The 23,506-nt window shown below is 43.3% G+C and overlaps 2 protein-coding genes across 3 annotated transcripts in view; both read right to left on the bottom strand.

Annotated features, from left to right (window-relative positions):
• plxdc2b (plexin domain containing 2b) overlaps positions 1–7,806 on the bottom strand; it is a 67,595-nt gene extending 59,789 nt beyond the window's left edge. For both annotated transcript variants that reach the window (XM_029457316.1, XM_029457318.1), the window contains exon 1: positions 7,115–7,806. In XM_029457316.1, coding sequence (XP_029313176.1) covers positions 7,115–7,211 — 97 coding nt within the window. In that variant the 5' untranslated portion in view covers positions 7,212–7,806. The remainder of the gene's footprint in view (positions 1–7,114) is intronic.
• A 6,479-nt stretch (positions 7,807–14,285) lies between these two features.
• Positions 14,286–23,506, bottom strand: part of malrd1 (MAM and LDL receptor class A domain containing 1) — a 40,535-nt gene continuing 31,314 nt past the window's right edge. Inside the window, exons 23-33 of the mRNA XM_029457973.1 lie at positions 23,320–23,481; positions 21,682–21,839; positions 20,954–21,155; positions 20,199–20,477; positions 19,449–19,574; positions 18,552–18,618; positions 16,611–16,702; positions 16,398–16,494; positions 16,254–16,314; positions 15,529–15,636; positions 14,286–15,440 (exon numbers count right to left, since the gene is read on the bottom strand). Coding sequence (XP_029313833.1) covers positions 15,339–15,440; positions 15,529–15,636; positions 16,254–16,314; positions 16,398–16,494; positions 16,611–16,702; positions 18,552–18,618; positions 19,449–19,574; positions 20,199–20,477; positions 20,954–21,155; positions 21,682–21,839; positions 23,320–23,481 — 1,454 coding nt within the window. The 3' untranslated portion in view covers positions 14,286–15,338. The remainder of the gene's footprint in view (positions 15,441–15,528; positions 15,637–16,253; positions 16,315–16,397; positions 16,495–16,610; positions 16,703–18,551; positions 18,619–19,448; positions 19,575–20,198; positions 20,478–20,953; positions 21,156–21,681; positions 21,840–23,319; positions 23,482–23,506) is intronic.

Raw genomic sequence — 23,506 nt, 5'->3', positions numbered from 1 at the left:
TTGTTTACAGCTTCGGGATGAGCTCAGGGCCCGGTTAAGAGAAGGACAGCTGGAACAAGCTTGTCCAAAACTTCATGCTCCAAACAAAGATCACCCTGACCTCCAGAAACCTCCGCTTGCTTCTGGGAAGAGTCCTTTATCTGCTCATTCCTGGCAGCCATGATCGCTGAAGGGTCCAGTGAGGAACAGCAAAGCCGAGCGAGAAGCCTCACTGATGCATTACAGAAACTATGTTGAGTTTTCATGACTCATTGGACGAGGGAATCAGCCAAAATAAGTCTGTTGTTGACCGAACACACTTGCTAAAACATAACCAACTTTAATTCCCTAAGGCTGCAATCTCTATGGAATGTAGTGTTACAAGACATTAGCATCCAACCCACCAAGAAGTCACAATCTCTTTTCTCAGCCTCCCCATGCAGAAACACACTTGTGGCTGTACAGCTTTTCATCTCCGCGCAAATATGCTCCGGCACGTCAAAGTGTTGCACTGTGAAGAGCCATTGCTGCGGGGCGTGCTTGTTCTTGACAGGATGAGTGTTGTGGGGAAAAAGAAACTTCTGGACAGGGGACGTGGAGACATTTTCCAGGCAGAGTAACAAAGGCAGCGCTGTTGGACCTACAGCAAGGAAAACACATCAATGTCTGCGAGGGGTTCGCTTGGCACAGCTCAAAACAACGTTTGAACATACTCAAGGGTGTGCAGCATTAGCAAGGCTAATCATGGCAACGGCTACATGTTACACAAGGTTTAATTTAGTGGACGGAGCAACGACTGCAGGTTGTAAAAGCGCAATTGATGGGTTTTCGAGTGACAATGCTATCAACATGATAGACAGGCCCATAAACAGATCAATCTGAGGTTAGGTTAGGGGGCAGGTTAAATGAAATTGCACTCACTGAAATAAATGAGGCTGTTTCGCATGTTGCTGACTCAATCTACATCCGAAATCAGTCACAGTTACAGCAGCCAGAGGTAGATGTTGCTCACAATGTCACAGTCCTTTATTACTGTTGCTACGCCTGTCGAAACAGACCTTTATTTCCAACATAATTGTATAATATGCATTATTACTGTACTTTCTAACATAACCCTATTTAGCCACTTAGTGTATTTACTTGATGGGCTGCACCTAACGGTCATTATCGATTAATCTGTCGGTTAGTTAATAGATTAATAGATTAACTGGTTGGTCTATAAAATGTCATTCTGGAGACAATATGTTTTCCTACTCTGGGGAATAACCTTCCCTACTGTGCCTCTGATTGGCTAACCCTTATGTAACTTGTAACCCCACACAATAATGTGGTATAACACTTACTTATAGGTAGAAAGCTAGTTAGCCGGACAATTGCAGCTTACGTTAGAGCTGAGAAACACACTGTTTGATTCATCCCTTACACTTCTGAGCTTGTGCTTTTTGGTTTTCGAAAAAGGCTAAAGAAAGAACTTCAAACTCTTGTGCGGAGTATCTCTCTTATTACACGGCCATGTGCACAGCTTCAGCATGTTAATCCACAGCTTTCAGTTACTAAACCAGGAGGGGTTTAGTGAACGGTCAACTCAACATTTCAAAATGAAATACCGGCACAGATGCCAAAACATAACTTAGTCAATAACTCAATTTACTAGAAACCCTGCAAACGCCCGTTTCTCTTTTCGCAAAATAAGAATAACTTCTGAAGTGTTTCCAGTAGATCTTTGTACCTGACAAGAGAAGATGTAAACAAGAAGAATAATCTGACCAAAGCCTTCAGTGCCAACTTTCCTAACAAACATGCTGATCCTGCCTTCATCTGCTTCACTCGCTGCTGTCTGAATTAAAAAGTAAAAGACTGAAAGCAACAGTGAAAGAATGTGCACGGGAACTGAGAGGCACGGAGTGTGAGAGAGAAAAGTTCACACACAGTTGCACATATAGGCAAAGGCATGTAGCAGCATGCCGTAAACCATGTGAGTGACACTTGCTTTTGTGGGACAAAGCCAAGCCGGCGCTCCTGCTGGGCTCAGGATATGAAGCCTGTTTCAGGGTGGGGTGACAGGCTCCTCTGGCACCTTATCTTCTTTCAGCATGACTGGACGGCCTGTGACACCACGCTAGCTCCTCTCCTTCATGATAGCCATGCATGTAACACTTTGTTCCCCATTGGAGAGCCACCTCTTTCAGCATTCAAATCTTCGCTTTCTTTTCATCAGTTCGGTGCAGGCGCCGCGTGGGAAAGAGGCAGGCGCAGTGCGTAATTTTCACATTTGCAGAAGCTGAATTGTGTTATGATGCACAGCTACTGTATGGGCACCCACGGGGGTTTGTGTGTTGACAAAATGACCTAGATAGAGGTAAAAGTGGCAAGTCTTTTACTTTAACTTATCATTATGAAGTAAATGTAGATTGCACAATGAAATGTCTCTAGAATTATGACACTAAGACTCAAAGATTTGTCTTTACATTTGAAAGGACAGATTCATAGTTGTTCTGTAACACCTGTAAGTCATCGGACAGCCTCTGCAACAGGTCCGAGATGTATGAAGCATGAAATCATCCCATCTGCGTTTCACATTATTACTGTACGTCTTCGAGATGTTTTAACAGGCTTCAGCCAACAGGGACCCCCGTTACAGTCCGCACAGCTGAGTGCCAACCAGCCAGCCATTCTATGCAATGTTACCCATAAAAGTGAGCACTGTGAACTTTAGGTCACCGTCGTCAAATACCACGGCATTTACCCGTGTGCATCAAGCTTATCGGTGCCAAAGGTTTAATAGAAGATAGTGAATCTAAAGAGAAGAGAAACTAAATGTCAGATTTTGATGTCAGCCATTCGCATCAAACGCCATCTTTTTCTTTTTGCCATTATCCTAAGATTTGGGCCACTACTATTTCCTGGCATTTCTGGTTTACCTTTATACACAAACAAAACAGAAAGAAAACACAAATATGTATACAGCGCTGTGTTCAAGAAATGTTTGTCATACTGCTACCATGCCGATTGATTGTAACAGGAAGTAACTAAGTGATAGAGATAAAGTACTGTACACCGACTCTAGAAAGAACGATCTCTAGAAAATATAACCGTGTAAGAGCATCCAAGGGAGTCATTTTCCTTGAAATATTCCTACCATTTATTTATCCTGATATAAAAAACGTCTACCGCACCATACCTTAGAGTGAATGCATTATGCCGCTGTAATTCTTTTTCTCTTGCGCTGTGATGCTGCTCAGCAAAGAGGGGGAACATTTCCTAAGCCTCCTCCCTCTCCTCGTTATCCCCCCAAACTTTCCCCTCCAGGCAAAAGAAAAGCCAACTCCTCCCACCTAAAGAAAACCATTTTACTCATTTCACCCTTCAGCTGGTGATCTAGCATCTCTCATATGGCAGCATCCCTCAGCGGAGTCAACAGGCGGAGAAGATAACAGCCTGACTGCGGACGATGCCGCGGCCTACTGGCAGCTTTGCAATCATCTGTGGGAAAGGGATGTTTATCATGAATGGAAAATGCTTGTCATCTCTCGCTGAGGCGCTGACGTTCAGATCCGTAACACTTCTTAACGAGGCCGCTGCTACTGCCCCTGACCTATTCAAACTTGCTTGACGGACAAGATCTATAATTTTGCTGCTCTGAATAAACTAAATAAATCACACAGAGTTGAAAATGCCAGGGAGTGATTACTGATAAGTAGAGCTCTGCAACAATTGGAAGTGAAGGAGCTTTTGAACCACATGAAAGACAATAAGAGAAAGCTAAAGAGGAGCTTAACTGCACTGGGTTCCATTAACTAGTGGCCTCTTTGCTCTTTGTCTCTGAGCCTATTGAACTCTGTGTGCCGCTCCGGCCCTCTCAAGCCGTCAGACTGAGCTTCTTCCCAAAGTAAAAGGGGCAGGGAGCTCAGCGACGAGGGCCAGGCGTGACTAATGCAGGAGCCTGGTGCTGCTGTTGCATGCTGGTACGGGGGGGGGGGGGGGACGACCCTGCCTCCCTGCCTGCGCGATGTATGACATGGCCCACTGTGGCCGCATACAGGGCAGCACATAAACCCCAGCCCGCCGCCGCCCCACCCCTTGTCTCTCACCCCCTCATACCGCCCCACCCCCGTCATCCATTCATGGCAGATCCTTTCAGCAGGTCATTCCGAGGACCAATAAAGGCGAGCTCATTCTGTCTGTTCTGAAATGTGCAATGTCAGAAAGAGGGAGAGACAGGGGGAGGGAGGGGAGAGACGGGAGGGGGGAGGGAGGGCAGATTCCAAGAAGGCTTACTAAAGTAGACTGAGCAGGACCTCCCATTTTGCTCTCCCTAGTTTATGTCGGGAATCATCCCTTAAGCATGACAAAGAGAGGAGAGCAACATAGCATGTCATGAAAAGGAATGAGGTTTGATATCAAATCTAAATCCTCTTAAATCCCTTATCGAATTGTTTTATGTTTTGTTTGGTGGAAAATGAAGGCATCGCTTAAGAATATAAAATATGTGCTGCAGATGTGCAGTATCATACCTAAACCACTGGGACTGTGTGGAAACTAAGAGTACATGAAGGGCTTTCACCACATATTGCATACTGTGATGTTTGTTAACCCCATCCTGACTCAGCTACCATCGCAACAGACCCTCCGATGTGGGGTTATGTTTGGGCTTAGCAGAGATACGTGTTTAGGGTTAGGGTTGGGTTAAGGTAAGGGGAAACACACAGTCTCCTCATCGCTCCACGTGGATTTGATGTTTTAACGACACGCAAACTTTTCCACCTTTTCTTTCACGTGCAAATAAAAGATGCGCCTACAACAAACTGAACAACGCTGAGTTAGCACACGTTGGTATACGTCATTAGCTTTCTTTGCAGACACCTGTAGTGTCAGAGTGAGGCAACTAAAGAGAGATTGAAAGATTCCATAAGGGATATATTGGCAAGGGAGTCCTGGGTATTTTAAATGACTGATCCAAAATGGTCCAACCACACATCACAGTTTTATGTGAGTGTGTGTGTGTGTATGACTGCAGAGGTGTTTTCTGGCAGTACGATGGATGAGGGAGCTGGAGACGTCCATATCGCTGCCTGTGAGCAGGTTAACCCTTTACCGACCGAAGAAACACAACTGAGAGCCTCCACAACGAATAAAATTCCACACACAACCGCAATTTTAGCACATTAACAGCCCTCAGCGCAGGCTTTTAAATTAGGCCGCGTCATTACACAAGGCAAGACTTTCTCTCTCACGCTCTCTCCCTCTTTCATTCTCCTATCGCACATGCAGACACACTCCACACTTTGAGTGGAACATCTCTTTTTCCACTCCGAGAGAAGCACCGGAGTGCAAATGAACCCCTCCAATGTTGTGAGTGTGCCGCCGGTGAGTGTATCACCGGGTGAGCTTCACCGAGCCACAGACTGAAAGCTTAGAAAAAAGAAAAAGGATGCACCGAGCTCACAGGATGTTGTGTAATTTCACCCAGATGTGCTTTACAGCTCATCTAACTAATAAATGGAAGGAGTGAAACCAGTCTTTTCAAATCTCAGGCTCTGCAGGAGCAGCTGAGACACTTTCTAAGTGTCGGAGAGCTTTTCTGGTTGGGAATGGTGCATTATTATTTCACTTCCAGAAAGTGGAGGAGTCCACCTGTGCTCTAATAATAAAAGGCGACTGAAGAAAGGACAGGGAGCTCCAAACAGCAGAGTCGAGGTCAGTCTACGACAAGGGAAGCACCTCGCCCAGATGTCTAAAAATACTGTCCTACATACTAAATGTGTCCGGCTAGAGATGGAGCGATGAAGCACTCTGAGAGGAAAATGCCCTGTTTGCTTATGGATGTTGGTGTTTTGAGGAGTTTTCCTCAATCTGCAAAGCTCTAAAACAATCCTCACTGGGATAGTTTCCCCACAAGAAACACACACAAGGCACATTGTTTTGGACTAAAGCACGATGTGAAATGAGCAGAGTGCAGCAGCGGCCCAGCAGATTGAATGAATTCATAAATAATAGTGACTGCGACTGTGTGAAACTAAAAAGTGTGTGCGAACGGATACACACGGCCGATAGCATCTCTCCCAAACAGAGCCATACATTCCAGTAACTCTGTGGTCTGCAAACACACACACACACACACACACACACACACACACACACACACACGGGTTTAATTTACAATCACTGTCAGCAGCCGAACAGTTCTCTAACCACTATCTGATACGTGATGAAAATCCACTGCCAGCAATAAAAGCTCTGGGAAACAAGAGCTCCCTGTGTGAACAGGGCCAACGTTGGCATGAACTTATTCCACTGTCTGTCGGAGGGCGAGCTCTGTGTGCGTGTGTGTGTGTGTGTGTGTGTGTGTGTGTGTGTGATAGACTAGATTTGTGATTAGTGGCCTGTAGGTGCATTACAGTAGGGATATTGTTCACACTGGAGTCATCATCCTCCAGTGTTGACTGTCTTATAACCAATGATATCAAGATGGACAGAGCCTGCTGGTCTCTGCAGCCTTTTCTCTGCAGGACTTCTACATAGAAATCACCGGCACTGTGCACTTGGTTACTGATCTCAAATCTGCAAGTTCCAAGTCATGCCAGGAAGGGGAAATCTCACACATAAATAAGCCAGAAGATGCAATAAAAAAGACATTTCCTGAGGCAGTTTGAAATGTACATACCCTGCACTGATTGCTTTTCTACAATATACAGTAATAATTAGCTCAGCCTGAGGGGAAATACATGTGCAAAGATGAAAAAAGGAGAAATGCAATTAAATCAAACATGTAGTAGTTGTGAATATGACAATTAGAATAAAGTCTTTGATCTAGACAGAAAAAAAAGGAAGTTAGTAGGTCACGACGTCCTTCTCTATTGTTCCTAAAAATAACATAATGAAAGAGAAACAGCCTTCAGGGTGTCTCTTACCTTCTTGTTTTTGCACACGCACATTTAAATAGGATAATTAGAGGACTACAAAGGATGCAATTTGAGCAAAAAACAAAGTCATTATCGCGCACTCTCCACCTGTGTCTGATAGTTGTGTTTTCTCCTGCATGTTTTGCACACGCATTTGACTTCTGCATTAAGAATCTGACCTCAACTCGTGTGTGAACATGTCCGGTTATTGTTATTAAGGTGCTGGTTCTTACCGTTGCTGGCTGTGATCTCAGCTCGGGCATCCCCCACACACTGCAAAACTAAAACAACTCCAACGAGAAGGTCGAACGTCTTCACAGCACCCGCCATATCCAAGTTCTGCCGCTGATTTCTTCTCAATATCCCGGTCTCAGTCTTCCTCGTGCACCGACACCGCTTCCCCGCGGACTCCGTAACTCTCCTGCCTCTCCTGCTGCTTTTAAAAACGGAAACCTGCCTGCGCTGCACTCGCTGCAATGAGCTGCTTTTTGTTCCAGCGTGTGCCACACTGCGCGCTCCTGGAGAGTGTAAACGCGCTCGCCCTAACAGGTCTCCACCTCCAAAAATAAAGAAAAAATTAATAACAGCAGAAGAAGAAAAAGTTCTCCACTTAAATGTGCATCCCAGTCCGACACGCTGGTCTCATCCCACAGGCAGGAGGTGCACTGTGTGTGTGTGCGTGCGTGTGTGTGTGTGTGTGTGTGTGTGTGTGTTACTGCGCTCCTGGAGAAGACAGTGCGCTCCCTCCGCTCCGTCATCAGCTCCTCGGAGCCAATGGCTTCTTCTTCTTCTTCTTCTTCTTCTTCGTCTTCTTCTGTTTGATGCTCTGTGTGTGCAGAAGAGAGTGGAGGAGACAAACACACAAAGCGTTTCTCCAGCTGCATGGGAGACAGTCAAGATTTTTGCCTTGGGATATTATCCTCACCGTGTCTGACAAGCAGGCGTTTGAGTGATGTGGAAAGATGCGTTTGGAGCTTCAGGAGCTGCTGCTGTAGGCCTCCTGTTTGCCAGCAGACAAAAGATGTTAAACATGCAGGACTCATTCCTCAGAGGGATTTGTTTTGTATTGAGTATGAAGGCTTTATTAAAAGATGTAGGCTGCAGGAGGTATATGGGATGTTTGGAGATCAGTTTCTAGTTAAGATTTTGTTATACATAGGCTATTTTTACTTTCAGTGCCTTTATGTTGTTCGTTTTTGTGATGCTTTCTTTTTTGTTGTTGTAGATCTATCTATCCTTCCTCACCTTCACTGTACAGACAGGTGATTGATCTGTGAGGGCGCCCTCTTCAGGTCATAATATATTATCAACCCTTCTGTTTTACTGTCCATTGGCTATAATTCCCTACTGATATGTAAACAACAATTATAACAGTATATAAAGTCAATTACAAAATCAACCACATTGTTTCCATTAAGTATTTACCTTGTTGAAACTCAATATGTAGAAAAGCATTGATCACCTTTTGCTACAAACTGGGTTCATGAGCATTTACTGTTACACCAAAATGAAATATCTCGTGTTTTATACGTCGTATTTGCTATAAATTCCTTTTGTTCATTTATAGAAACCAGAAAGATGCGTTTAGGGTTTGGTGGAGCTGCATACAAATCACCAAGTCAACACCAACCACATCGCATATTTAAATCCATTATGTTTAACCATGTTTTAAAACAAACAGAAGATTAGTTTCCTGCTGCAGACATACACATGTCATCTTTTCCATGTCATGTTGGTGCATAAGCCAAACTCATGAATAAAGAATAACGCTCATAAACCACTGTTAGCTTTGTTTTGTGATCTGTTAAAGAGAGCCATGTCTGCAGGAGCCAAAACAAATAAAAGGATTAATGGATGGATGGGAATGACTCCTCGTTCCCTTCGTTGGTTTTGTGTTTTGCAGCCAGAGATTGAAAAGGGAGACTGAACTTGTAAGGGAACATTTCTTCCCCCCCCTTTTTGCTTGCTTGCGCTCATTTTGCACAGGAAGGATAACTCGCACCACACGCTTGTTCCAATTAAGACACTCACTGTGGGAATTCAGGAGATGCACCACGAGTGATGGAAAACCCTTGAATAAAGAGACCACTCTTATAATTAACTTGGCTGCATATTCATATTGAACATTTAGATTTAGAGTGTCTTGTGCTGAAATGGATTCTCACACTTTCTTTAGTGATTAAAACGGCAATAAAAGTCATCGAATCCACATATTCTGTGAATGTCTGACAGCACACCCAAAATGGAAACCGATCAATATATAGTAATTACTTTATTAATTATTAATTCCCTTGATTATCTTCAATAGCCACTAAAATCCATCGGTCCTATTAGCTTCACTGAGTGGCGGCAGTGATTTGTTTCTGCACACAATGAAAGCTGCTGCTGCTGCTTTGTGCCAGATCCAGTGAAGTGTCAGTCGATGGTGCAACATGACCTGAAGACGAGCACTTCAGTTTGGCTCTTTATGTTCTAATAACTCATGGTAAAGTCAACTGACAGAAAATGCTATGCTTAGTCATCTCTGAAAAGGACATAGAGAAAGAGAGGAGAGTGCATCGCAAAAACTGAGTAATTCAAATAATTAATAGTATAATTAAAAATAAAATGTGATGAAAATCCAACATTAACATCTATCTCTCAACCTAAGGACTTAAAACAAAGCATAATAAACGTCCTTAAAACAGCTTAGAAATCATATATGTCCAGTGATAGTCATGGGTACATTGAAAACAGGAACTGCTAAAAGGTAATTAACCATTTTTTAACAAATAAAAGGAATATCCCACCAACATGGTTCTTATATTCCCCGGACACTGACGCTCCATTATTCATGCATACACATTTGTCCTGTGTTGACCTGTGGACAAACAATGTCAGATTGCACATTGCTTGTCCAAGCACTCATGTCTCGAGGATGAGTCATTTAGGGATGTGTGAAAACCCCTCGCCAAGATTTCAGAAGGAAGTGAGTGAGCGACGTTCTTTTTCTTGCAATTCTCTCGGAAAATAGCTCCGGGAGACGTTGCTAACATCACAAGACTCAAATAAATATCTGCTGACAGTGCCTGTCCATGATAGCGTCACATCCATTTTCTCACATAAATCTTCAACCCCCCCCCCCCCGCTGGCGTGATTCTATCAACACACAACTCTTGCACTCAAAAGAGACGTATATCAAACGTGTGTACAGCGACCACATAAACTCCCACCCAGGTAGACATGGAAATATACTGCTCACTGATGTATTTCCCTCATAAAAGGATAGTGTTGTTGATAAATGCAGTGTGGTCATTTACACCATAAAGCATCTTTAAACCAGATCAAGCAGTCCAGTGTCAGGATGAAATGGGATTTAGACCTGAGGAAAGCATCTTCCCTTTTTTTCTACTTCTCTTTCCAAGCATTTGAATCATCACAGTAGTTGAGACTCCGCGGCCACAGCTCCCCATGCAGTCTGCTGCTCCAATCACCTTGTTCACCAAGCTAGTCCTCTACTGACCATCTCTCTCTTTCTCCCTCTAGACTCTCCTTAAGCCATTATTTCTCAAACCATCTCCGACTCAGGATCAGTCACAGCTGCCGTGAACTTTTGCTTGGCGGGACGCCACGCCACACTCGGCCTCCCCAGGGTGACCTTAAAGAGCATCAAACACATCTGTGATGAAATTAATTAAATGAGATGGGAACACATCAAGGGACTTAGATCTGACGGGTGGTGGCAAGTGTACATTTTCCAAAGAGTTCTTATGAGTAGATTTGGGTCCCGCTTGTTGAGTTGCAGAGCGGCATGTCACCGCAGCATTTATGATGCCTTGGTCACTTAATGAACAGAGTGAAGTCATAAAGGGAACACACTGAGGAGAACAAGCTCAGCTCTGTTTCTGCATTATTTCCATTATAGCATTACCAATTATTAGCTTTTCCGCTTCACAATAATATTAACAAGAACTGACAGCACACAATCATTTAGCTTTGAGTGGAAGCTTGAAAAAGGTCAGCTTTCTTCCCATATTGGTCCATTTTCCCCTAATTTTCCAGGCTTCAATTCGGCATCATACCCGCCCGATCATTTAATTTAATTCTGCCTGTGAGCTTTTAACCAATTGGTTATTTGACGCTGCTCCGCATGCCCTTTAAAGCTGCTATAATCACTATTTTTACATTAACCGACTAAGAATATGCAGTATTTTTCCACCTTTTTTTCACTCGACACAAGCGACTTGTGGAGGAATCTTGTTGTATTCTTATAAACATGCTAACATCGCCAGTTTTCCACTGTTACTATACATCTCCAACTGATTTCTCAACGCCTTGTCCAGCAGCTGTGAAGCCGGACTTCTGAGCTACACAAGCTTCCTAACCGATGGTTATATATTGATCAAACACTCATGCACAGTAATTCATTGCATTTCCAGTCCATGGCAGAATAAATCACTCTGCAGAGGTTGTTTATCTTGACGTCGTGAATCTCTAAAGGCCTCACTTGTGTATCTCATGAAGCAAACAATAAATTATAAAAGGGGAACACCATCTAAATTAAGAATTCCTATATGTTATGTTCCAAGGCTTTGGGAAGTTCATTCAATAACATGAGCTTCTCTCTCAAAGCCAGAAACCAGAGAAGTAAGTCTTCAAGTGTGGAGCTGCTCCATAGACAATGCATGGGAGACTGATTTTTCCTTTTTTAAAAAGAAAACCTGCATGAGCTTTATTTTATTGCAGTGCCCTCATACTCAGAACTCCCCCTGGGTGCTCTGTGTCATCTACAACATCTTTCATTGTCTAAGGATTTTATATGTGATCACATCACCAATATAAGTTTTAGCACAGTAGTTTTTGGATTTGGGAGAGAGTAGTTCATGTTCATATTTTTGGACTTTCTTAGGAATTGCATATAATAATTTTGAAAATGGGCGTAATTCTCCTTTAAGAATCTCATGAATCCAACAATGTTTACTGATGAATTGCCTTCTCTGTCTATAATGAGGGAGTAGTCTAATTGGTAATTGGTTGTACGTGTTGCATTTTTCAGTCATAATGAAGCTTTGCTGTACAAACACAGGAAGCAGTTGGGATGTAGCTAAAAGCCTAAGAACCGCAAGAGATCCAATCTCAGCGGTGCCTCCTCTCCTCAGCCTCCGCCAGAGGAAGAGACATGAAGATCGGTGGAGACGGCTCCCTGGGCTGATCGCCATGCACACTCCCTGAATACAGAGAGAAGAAACAGACATTTTCCTCTGCACTCAGCCAGAGCGCATGAGAGAACCATTTCAGAGCTATCATTACAAGGAAAGGGGGTAAATTTCACCTTGACCCGACTGAGCTGGTTGAGTAACCTCCGTCCCCGGCTGCAGGAAGAGTGAATTGGGTCTGAATGCTGTGATAGCAGGTTGACAGCTCAGGCTGGGAGAGGACTCAGGTGAGTATGTAAATAAAGAATCAACTGTTATTTTGAAAGGAGAAGTCCTTAAAAGCTGCCATTGCTGTGTGTTTTCATTACAGGAACCTTTCAGATTGGCACACACAAACATAACAGTGACCTTTAGATGGACTGTGTGATTAACAAAACTGTGACAACAATAGCTCCGGTGAGAAAAGCTGACTAATGCTGCCTCCATCAACAACAACACAAGGACAAAGGCAGGCAGTGTGTAGCAGCTCTCTCCGTGTGCTATTCAACGGCACGAATAACGAAGCTACCAGAAAAATGTTCGGCCATGAACAAAAAGCATTGATAGCTGCTGCACATTCTCAGTCAGCGGGCCGTCATGTGAGTGTGTGGTGTGCAAGTGGAGCGTGGCATTGTTTGTGCGGTGGCATGTTAGTGGAAAAGGTTTTTGTGTCACCATTGATTGTAGTTTCGTTAGGTCAAATGTCATCGGGGTTGAGACAAACAAACATCGATGTAGAGGCTGTGAAAAGGCTGAGTTAGTGTTTCGGAGTTTCACAGAGGGAGATCGAGAGCCCTTCAATAGGATTGTTGGCTTTTCAATTATTAATACTAGTAATAAAATACACAAAAAAGAAAAATAATGATCAGAACTGGAACACAAAAGTCTACACAATCAGACTTTGGCTAGCTATAGCTTTGGCTAGCCATCTCTCCTGCTTTAGCGTTAGCGTTAGCATTAGCATTAGCTGGCTAGCTGGCTAGCTGTCTGTGTCTGTCATAATTTTACCTGCTGTTTCATATAAATGATACATTTCTATGGCATAATAATATTGTATATAAAATAGATGCTAAAAAGTCAGATTGCAGTGTAAAGTCTGTTCTTAGTAAGTATGTAGCTTCTGCTTTTTGGCTTTGTAGGGCAGAACAGGCTAAACCTAGTGTGTCCGAGGAGAAGCCAATACAAGGTGAGGACACAAACGGCGCAGCCCAAAGGCTGAAATTGATCTTTGTGGCCCTTTGATAAATCTGTGACCCAGAATCCACCTCCAGACTCAGTAAAGACTCTACGGTGATGGAGAACAAGACTAAACAGTAATGACACTGGGGATTGTGTTCATCCACGGTCTGAGAAATGAAAGATTCATAACTTGAACTTGAAGCAATATAAAGGAATGGGAGTGTTGGGAGTGAGTAAGTGCCGCGCTCTCGGAGCACTCATTCACACAACACAACAGATTTACCTGACATTCATTATAAATAGGGATGGAGACTACAACTACCATATATAGTTTTTATATATTTAATCAGTATTTATGTAATCTCAAAAGTCTTTTTCAAAGCAGACTTTGAGTTACAGTATCAGGCAAAGCACAGGTGTTGCTAATAACATTAACGACGGCTCTGTTCCAGTCCAGCCATCGTTAATTTAATCATTTACACCTGTACACCTTTTACTACTGTGACAAGTCAAAAATGTGAATGTGCATCTCAGTAATTGTAGAAGCCCTGTTATTTTTTGCAGGTTTGTACTATTATTATTATAAATATTGGAGTGTAACGGGGGATAAATGGACAAACAAACAAGTGAAAGTAAGATTAAGTAATGCACATTGCAATGTTGGGCTCATCGTAGAATGCTAATCACAAGCACCACAAGTTTTTATTGGTTTCATCAAGTTTCATGTATTGGAAGATATCAGTGTAATGTGTGACCTTTTCTTTCCTCAACAGTTCAACCATGACACATCAAGTTTGCAAAATGTCCTTACAAATCTAATTAGGAGCAACAACAGAAGATGATATATTGAAGACATTATTTATGCAACACTGGATGTAATTGTATTGCTTAACGTGAGTTTAAAGAAACGGTTAGAGTGGGAAATGCACTTATTCTGCCAGCAATTACATGAGAAGACCGATACCACTCTTTTTTATCTGTGTGGTAAATATAAAGTTAGAGGTTTAGACGAGCTGGAAAGCTTTTTTCCTTTAATGTTAAAAAACACAATCTTTTTCTCGTACTGTCTGTCTGAATAAACCTGTACTCACACTCGCCTGTATCTTTAAGCCCCGCCTCCTAAAACAGCCCGCTCTGATTGGCTTGTGAGAAGATTATGGGGCACCTTTGCAAATGTTCTCAAGCTGTGTGTGTGTGTGGAGATACTCAGATGGGAGCACTGTACAGAACATCTTCAAATGATCACGTTAACTGTCAAATGTGAGAAAGCCATTAACGATTGCATCTTTGATGAAACACAGCTGAGAAGAGCCATGACTGAACACTTGTCAAATTCATAGCAGACTGGTTTAACGATGCTTTTTACGAGTCATCTACAGAGAGTTCGAGAGTCAGTTCACACCGCATACAAAGCAGCTGCAGGAAGTTGACTTGTAATGCATTTTAATTAGCAAATAAAAACCAATTTTATTTGCACTTGTGGGGATTAAAAAGAATCACTATTGCAATCAGGACTCCGTTTGGAGGCTATGTGTGTTCAGTGGAGTCTTTCTGTTCAATGAACTCGATGTTTTTCTGGTTTTGCCGGCACTAAATACAATTTTAATCACCATGCATAATGCACTCACAAGCATTACAGCAAGTTCTGAAGCACTCATGTCTTGATAAACTGCCACACTGGCTGTACAAAATGACCAACACTTTGTTCAAATGTCTATTTCATCTGGTTTACTGCTTAATATTTTTTCTTCTTCTAAAAATATCTTGGACATTTTGGGAAATATGCTAATTCTCAAAAAAGTTTTACCCTCTAAAACGCCTTGTTTGCAGTTGTTGCAACATCTCTACTCACCCCTTTAACTGTTTAAACTAAATGTATAGATATTAAAATGGACACAATTTAAGTCCTAAACTAACTAAATGAATCAGTTTTTCAAACAGTAGTATATCAGCATTGACATTCAAATACTTCCTTGCAGAATATGCAAACATTCTCCCACTCTTTACATTGTTCCCCCCACTTGACACCTCAGCAGGTTAAGACAAACTCATCAAGTATGCGCACACACTGTTTGACCCTGTCAATATGTAAAGTCCATTGTTTTTATGCGTCAGAGCTTTTGTAGTCGGCGCTATTAGCATCGGGAGAGTAATTGTACAGGGGGTTGGCGAAGGACAGCTTGGCATCTTTCCAGGTCGAACCCTGCTGTGGACACAATTAGACATACATCACGTCACTGACTTCTGCACAGATAATTAAGGTAAGCCCCAAAGGTTGAGCACACACACTTTACCTCCACCTCTCTCCTCCAGGGGTAGACACTGATGGAAAGCCCCCGGACATCACTCCTGCTGGGGTTAACTGTGGGACAGCCGCCTGGCCTTTCATGTAGGCACGGGAGCTGAGGGAAACACAACCACGTACGCAGGCTTAGAATGAGACCAGCCCTAATGTGCGGGAGCTCACAACATGCAGGCAGAATCTAAATAAAATTGACCTGTTATGCGTCCGTAATTTCACCTCTGACCTTCATAAAACAGTTCATCATCTTCCAGACGTGGAATAATCCCACATTGTTTCCACTGCTGAGTAAAACGAGTGTTGAAGCGCATCGGTCCGTGTTATAGAGATACCAGTTCACACCTACACCTCTCTATTTATAACTGCGCTTGACACATGAGACAAATGTGTACAGACATGCACAGATATAGAATGTACTGTTGTGTGTATGAATCATATCATGGGAAGGTAAAATATTTCTATAATATTGTCTTTTAAGATCACCCGCACACACACTCACACACACACGCGCACACACACACACACAAAATCAATAATCCTACAACACAAATGTGCAGAAAGGTTCAGCGACCTCCCTGTGACCTCCTCAAATGTTAGATCCACTTATTGAATTGGTGTGAGGCGAAACGTAGAAAAATGAGATTTGTATAGCGGAGAACCCTAATGCTGTCCGAACACAACTCGCCGATGATTGATTGGACATTTCTGTGCGCTGACCTCTGCTCTCCAGTCAAAGCCTCGGTTATCCATCACTCCGTAGTCCATAGGGTCGGGCTTTCTGTGGAGCCAGCGGAAAAAAAAAAGCCCTCATTACTAACATCATCATCATCACCAGGAGTCATCATTGTAGCCAGAACTCACATTAAATAGCGTTTCTTCTTGAATAAAGCCAGAGTGCAGACGGCGACTCCGGCTACCAGCAGCAGCAGTCCGATGGCGATGCCAACATAAACAGAGTCTAGACAACAGGGAGGGACATTTAACTCTTGCATAGAGACCTGCAGAGACGATAACAGGGTACGCAAGGATCCAGTAAACAAATTGATAGAGCGGCGAGGTGCGTTTCTTTACTACCCAGTCGTGTGTCCTCTGGTTTGGGTGTCGCAGTGGCGAGAGATGGTTTCTCCTTCACATGGCAACGGTTGCCCGTCCATCCTGGATTACACCTGACCATCAGGTACCAAGACAAAGTACAAAGTTATGACGCTGAAGCTGAGAGAGCATGACGCATGGCATGGTATCGCCTTTTAAACAAGTGCAGGTTTCGTCAGGTTTGCATTCTATTGGTTTGGGTGGCAGAAGCTGGACCATTACTTGTAGCTATTTCACCATTTAGTTATTACTTTTAGCTTAATCAGAATCAGGTGCAATAGACCTTAAGTGGCCAAGTAGTTCATTAGCTGGTTGGACTATAAAGACACTAAAGATCTCAGAGACTCACACAGATTTGTTATCCTATGTTTGTGGTTACGTACGTTTAAAAATCATTAAGAATCATTTAACTTTTCACGGGATTTGTTGACAATAAGAATAAAAACATCGAAAAAAACTGACACACACACACACACACACACACACACACACACACACACACACACACACACACACACTTAAAAAACGAAACCTCTTGACCAATGATGCAATATTTATCTGCTGGACATCCTACATGGAAAAACACACTAATTGCAAATAGTTTGGCCCGTCTGGCAAACTGCATCTCTGGGAAAGAAAGCGAGTTCGTCTTCTCCCAAATGGAGACTCTACTCCAAGTAAACATCTGTTCAGTATCAGCCTGATTTCTGTGCAACATTGAGCTTCTAATGCGAAACACACAGCTCTCAGTGGAGCCAGACTGTGTCATTATCATTCAGAGGGGTTCAGGGTACATATTGTGTGACGGTCTGGCCATGGCAGTAAGACGTCCCTGGCCTGGTTCCCTGATGGATCCTGTTCAGAAGAGTGGGGGAACGTGATGCAAATACTGAGCCAGAGGTGCCCTTTGAATGGTGGCCTAGGGTTCTGCTTCAGCAAGGCTGTTATCAATGCTGAACGTTTACAAAAGCTCCACACCACACTGTCCTGCTTCATAATGAGAGGAGGCAGTGGTGGTAGGCGGCACTGCATTGGGGAATGTTGGATGAAAAAGGGGGATCAAACACAAGGAGGCTGAATTAGAGCAGTGAAACATCTTCACAATGCATAAACAGTCTGGAGGAGCACGTCTGTGTTTGATTGACAGCAGCTGGGCTCCAGTAGGGCGGCTGGGTTGAGAGAAACAGAGTAAATAAACTTGTAGCCATGGGCAGACTGTATAGATGTCGTAGCAGACAAAAGAAAAAGAGCAATTCAATTTCAGTTGGTCTTTTTTTGTTCCAGCATTTTGCATTTCAATTGCCAACAGTCACATTCAGTGTGTGGAAAATTAAAAAGCAACCGTCTGACCCCAAGATGGAGAAATGTGGATCTTTCCGAGACAGTTCAGTGGCTCGCAATGATGTTAGCAGATCCAGCAGCAAGTCTCATAATTACATTCTTACTTTTAGAATGAAATATTTCAGTCCAAGCTGCTGAGGCAGACAACTACGTTCATAAGCTTCCTTTAAAAAAAAAACCTCCAACAGAGCGATCGCAGTGTCTGTCTGGAGTTTTTTGTGGTCTACCCACTAAGACCACTGGTAGCGGGGGCCGTGTTTAAATATTGACCAGAAGGATCCATCTGAGATTCCCCAGGAAACACTGTGCTGGTGGATAAATGAAGGCAGAAGCACCCTGGTTGAGCTGCAGGGGATAAGCAGATTCCCACATGCTTCGTGGAGCGTGTCTTTTCCAAGGAAAGAAACAAGATTGATGGGATTTCCATGTTTTAAGTCTCACAAAGAGAGATAAAAGATGGGAGGAGGAGTGAGAACAGACATGATACTTATCTTGTTTGTGCATGCTTATGAGTGTGACAGAGTGTTTAGCTTTGTGCTTAAAAATGTGTGTTTATCTGTGTGAGGGTGAAGTTCAACTTACATGCAAACAGGCCCGTGTTTCTCCACAAGGCATGAGCCGCGATCCAGGCAATACAGCGACGGGCAATCTGCACAATCACACAAAAGGAACTGAGCATCACTGCTGAATGTATTATCATAAGTACACAGAAGAGAGAGAGAGAGCGTTGGCGTGTACATTAAGCTACTTTAATACATCTTTTTTCTTCCATCCTGTACATCTGATGGGGAATATTCCTCCCTCCACGTGAGGGTGTGAGGGTAATCAGAGTTGCCTGTTAAATAATCTTCACGTTTGAACCCCCAAAGTCTTGTTCAGCCTTGATAAAGTAGATTTGGCTTGGCAAGGAATGCAGGCTAAATGTGAAGTTTGGTCTTATTCCTGAAAACGCAGGAAGGCAGGGGTTTTAATGGATTTTGGCAGCTCACAGTAACAGTTGAAGTGTGCTTTGAAGACTGAACAACCAGACTTGAATAAGTGTTGAGAGTCACTGCTGAGGCTGGAAATGAGCAGAGATGAACGACGTTTTGGCAACACTTGAGTCGCAACTGACTATTGACTCATGAGCGTATGATAGAGAAAACAGGAAAGGTTTTAAAAATAAATAGATAAATCTATGCATTTGAAATCATCATGTCTAAAAGATGGAGTCACTTAAAGACTTTTTTTTACTGAACTGGAGAGCCGTATTTAAACTAAATGTCTCAATACATCAAAGCATTAAAATCATTCACAGTCACTAATGAAAGTAGAAACTACACACACTATACAGTAAACAGGTGAAACACAAACATATGATCAAGCTACATCTCTAAAACCTCTTGTCACATGTCTGAGCTCCAAAAGGTCCAGGAATCACAAACCACAGTTAATGGGGGGGAAAAGTGTGCAAAGGGAAGGTATGTATAAACATGTTACCACGGCAGCTGGACTCATCAGAGCGAAAAGACAGACAGTCTGCAGAGTGATCGCAACGCTTCTCAAGTGGGATACAACCGGGCCAACTCTCACACACCAGTTCTCCCAGCTCACACTGCAGCAGAGCTGGAGGGGGGGGGGAATGAAACAGGGAAATTGGTCAAATATGTAGAAGGGTGTGTCCACATGGCACTCAAAACTGACCCTTTGATCCTTTCCATACAAAGACATGTCCTATCTGCACATGACTGTTTTAGTGCTTTTCGAGCAGACATTGTGTCAGTCTGTGCACCAAACAGTTGAGAGCACTTCTACCTCCCAAAATAAATTATTCCTGCCTATAAAAATTGTCCTCGTGCCAGAAAACATAAACCTGCTGCTCTTGACCGAGAAAGCAATGACATCAAGTTGATTTATTTAAAGAGTACATTTAAAAAGTAGAAAAGTGCACTCAGTCGAGCAGATCTCAGGAAAGGTGTGTCTCCCTCTCCCCTCCCGTCTCTCTTACGGTCACGATTGCAGAGAAGATAACAAAAAGTTGGATTTATTCATCTCCTATCGAGCTTAACTTTAGTGCATCATATTACATCGGGGATGGAATCAACCTGAAGATGCAAAAAGAGACCATACCTTTCTGTGAATGTGAGTTTCAGACCACAAAGTGTGCTGCAACAGACCAGCTGAGGCTTGGTTTTAGACTAGCCGACCATTCAATAACCACACTTGACACAGACGCACACATATACTTACGGCAGCTGTACTCGTCCTCTCCATCAGGGCAGTCTGGGACGCCGTCACAGCGCAGTACGGAGGGCAGGCAGAGATCGTTCAAACACTGGTAATGTCCAACAGGACAGCGATCCTGAGGAGGAATAGTACCGGGTACCACGGCGGGACAATACTCTTCATCGGATCGGTCGGCACAGTCCAGCTCTCCATCACACCTCCAACTCTCCGGGATACACTGATAGGAGTGCGTGCACCGGTACTCGTCCGCACCGCAAGTCAGAGGCTGGGGAGTTACCGGTCCTGAGGTCACAGGGAGGATACAGAGTTACACATGCAGAGCAGATAGCCTAACACCCCCTTGAATCCCCTTTCATTGATTTTAGTTCAGCCAGCAGTGAGAAACCTCAAAGGATTCTTTTAAGACAAAGTGTACACGGTGTGCTCATGGTAGTTCAAGGGTGACGGGAGAACAGCCGGGTGGGAGAGAGGAAACATTACAATATAAATGTAACTGCTCCCCCCTTCCCCCATTGCCCTCAGCACAGTCCCTCGACGCTGACCCAGTCTCCACAGTGAATTTATATGGACCTACAGGGCAACAGGCTCCATTAACTCACTATTTACACAAAATGTAGACGGAAACGGAGCAGAGGAGAGGAGAGTGGATGTTAGTGGGAGAGAAAATGTGGAACAAGAAGAAAGGGGAGAATGAGCACAGCGCTGACGGGACGGGGAACCAGGTGGAAGAGCAGAAAGACACGAAAATGAAAAATGACCTTCTGCCATGCACTCTGCAGTGTAGGAGATGTCATCCAAGGCGATGTCCGTCCACATGTCTCCCCCCACCTCTGCCTGGAAGGTCACTCTGAAAGGTGCCGGGTTGGACAGGACGACATTAGCGTACGTCCACTGGTTACCACGGTTTCCAGTGGCGGCCCACATCAGCAGACTGGTGCCGCTGGGTCCAACCGTGTAAACCTGGTGAGGTGCAGAACCAACATGTCAGGTGTGAAGTTTCGTCAATACAATTTTACTTTACATTTAAATTGAAATTTGGTGTTATTGATTTTCTTTCAGAAATGTAAATATTTTATAATCAAGTGTCAAGGTTTATTTTAAAGCTTTTCATTTCATAATTTATATTAGTATATAATGATTAAAATAATGTTTACTGCAAAAAGACTATTTTAAAGATGTGTTATTGTTTGTTTGAAATCAACACAGCCAACAAAGACACCTAAAAAAAAATCAAGGTTCTGTTATGCTTTAATGGATTATAGACTTTAATTTCTTTCTTTGGGTTCGGGTGATTGGCAGTGAGCGGAGTGTCATGAGTAAAATAGGAAAAGACGTTTCTGTCACCAGCAAATTAAGCCTTCAGGTTTACTGTGACGGATCGTTACAGTAAATGACAAAACAAAAAACATGTTTGGAAGCTAGACGCCTGACGCAGAAACATAAAGCCTTTGAATTATTTATGGAAATGTGGCTCAGATGAGATCACCTTCAGCGTTCCCATCCTGTCAGAGCCGTGCATGTAGAACCAGAAGCGCAGGTGACACAGGCCGATACTGGCGGAAAACGGTCTCCTGGTTATCACCTTGGCGACGTCGCCCTCCCTCTGAGTGGCTGAATGTATGTACAAGAAGTTCCCGCCGCCGCCTGGATACAAACACAGTGCAGAACACTGTTATAGTACATTTATGGAAGTGATACTTCAGTGATGAATGGCAAAGCTGCAACTATTTAAATTCTAGCTGCACTGCAGGCTAGACATCTCTAAAGTTCTCCTGTTGCTTCCAATGTACATGACATCCGGCCGGAGGAAAGCGTTTGAGCTGTCGTTAGAGCCTGCAGCCAAAAGCTTCTTCAAGTCGGCTCGCTTCGGAGATGGAAAAGCATCTGTGTGAGGCCAGAACACACACACACACACACACACACACACACACACACAACACTGGATTCTTCTTCTTTGACTCCAAAAATAAATAAATAAACTGCTGCTGTTTGCACACATATTGCTTCGTCATTCCGACGTTAACGTCATCTGATAATGCAACGCATAAGTGATGTCTGCAGAGTGCAACCATTGTCCTTGTCTTTTTATGAGCATGTGCGTTACAGATGGCCGGGTTTATTGATCCGCTGTGTAGTGAGATCAAAAGTTCAGAGAGTGTCCAGATTCATCTCTCGCCGGGTGTGAACTCAGCATCTCACGAAACAGCGAATACAAGGAAGCATTAGAGCGACGCTGTAGACTCGCATGTGTTGGTTCATTGAGTGCAAGGTTAATAATGTTTCAAATATATTGGAGGATATAATGACTTGGATACACAACACATCTGGCAACACAATCAAACAACAATATCAAAACTGCTTAACAGCCATAAATCTAACTATATGCTGTTGGTGGTTGGATTCACACTGCTACATATATTCTCCTCAATTGAACTCCTGCTGTGCAAAACTACTATAACAATTTTCATTATTTATTTTAGAGCTGCTCCCTTTTACTTATCAAGGTCGTCAACATCAACAGCCCTGTGTACCAGGAAAAGGAAGCAGCATCAACAAACAGAAGACATACTGACAGCCAAAGTGCAAAATAATGCAAATTACAAAGTCAAACAGATACGGAAGTTTACATTGCCTCGTATAGATGAGTGTACGGGTAACCTTAGCACCAACAAGGTGGTTTGTACAAAAACCATGTTTTGATACAGCAGCATCACTGTACACAAGATAAACAACAAGTCCAATGCTGTTAAGCTCAGTTTGACTCCGGCTAACATCAGGATGTATTATTAACCCTGCCTTCACATGCCTGTCGAGGCTTCTATTTCCCAGCTGTCAGGTTGTAATTACAAAGACGCTGCTCTGAGCCGCCTGGGAGCTGAAAACATGGAGGGTGAAGGGAGGAGGAAGAAGTTGTTTTTTCTTAATTTTGAGAAATGTTTTTTTTTTTGACAGCTTTATTAATCTTTCACTTAAAAAACAAGACAGAAAGCAAACACATGCAGTGAGTTTTGAATATAAACAGGGAACTGAGTGGAAATGCCACCTTCAGGTGTTGGGCACCCACGGTCCTGCTGATGGGGCTGTCAGATTATAAAATGCTTGTATTGTAAATGTGGGTACTGACCAGGACTGTGGTCAGCGGGAGGTCCAGCTCCGGGTGTCTCACTCCGATGACCGATACTCCAATCAAAGTCATTAATAGTGTCCTGAGAAAGCTGACAGGTGTCCTCCCACTGGTTTTCATCCATGTTGAAATTACAAGCGCCTGGTAGGCTGACTCTGTCTTCTGAGAGAGAGAGAGAGAGAGAGAG

Source organism: Cottoperca gobio, chromosome 20 (assembly GCF_900634415.1).
Source record: "Cottoperca gobio chromosome 20, fCotGob3.1, whole genome shotgun sequence".
NCBI classification, from domain to species: Eukaryota; Metazoa; Chordata; class Actinopteri; order Perciformes; family Bovichtidae; genus Cottoperca; species Cottoperca gobio.
Note: the sequence above shows the minus strand (reverse complement) of the source record. Positions and strands in the feature narration are given on the sequence as shown.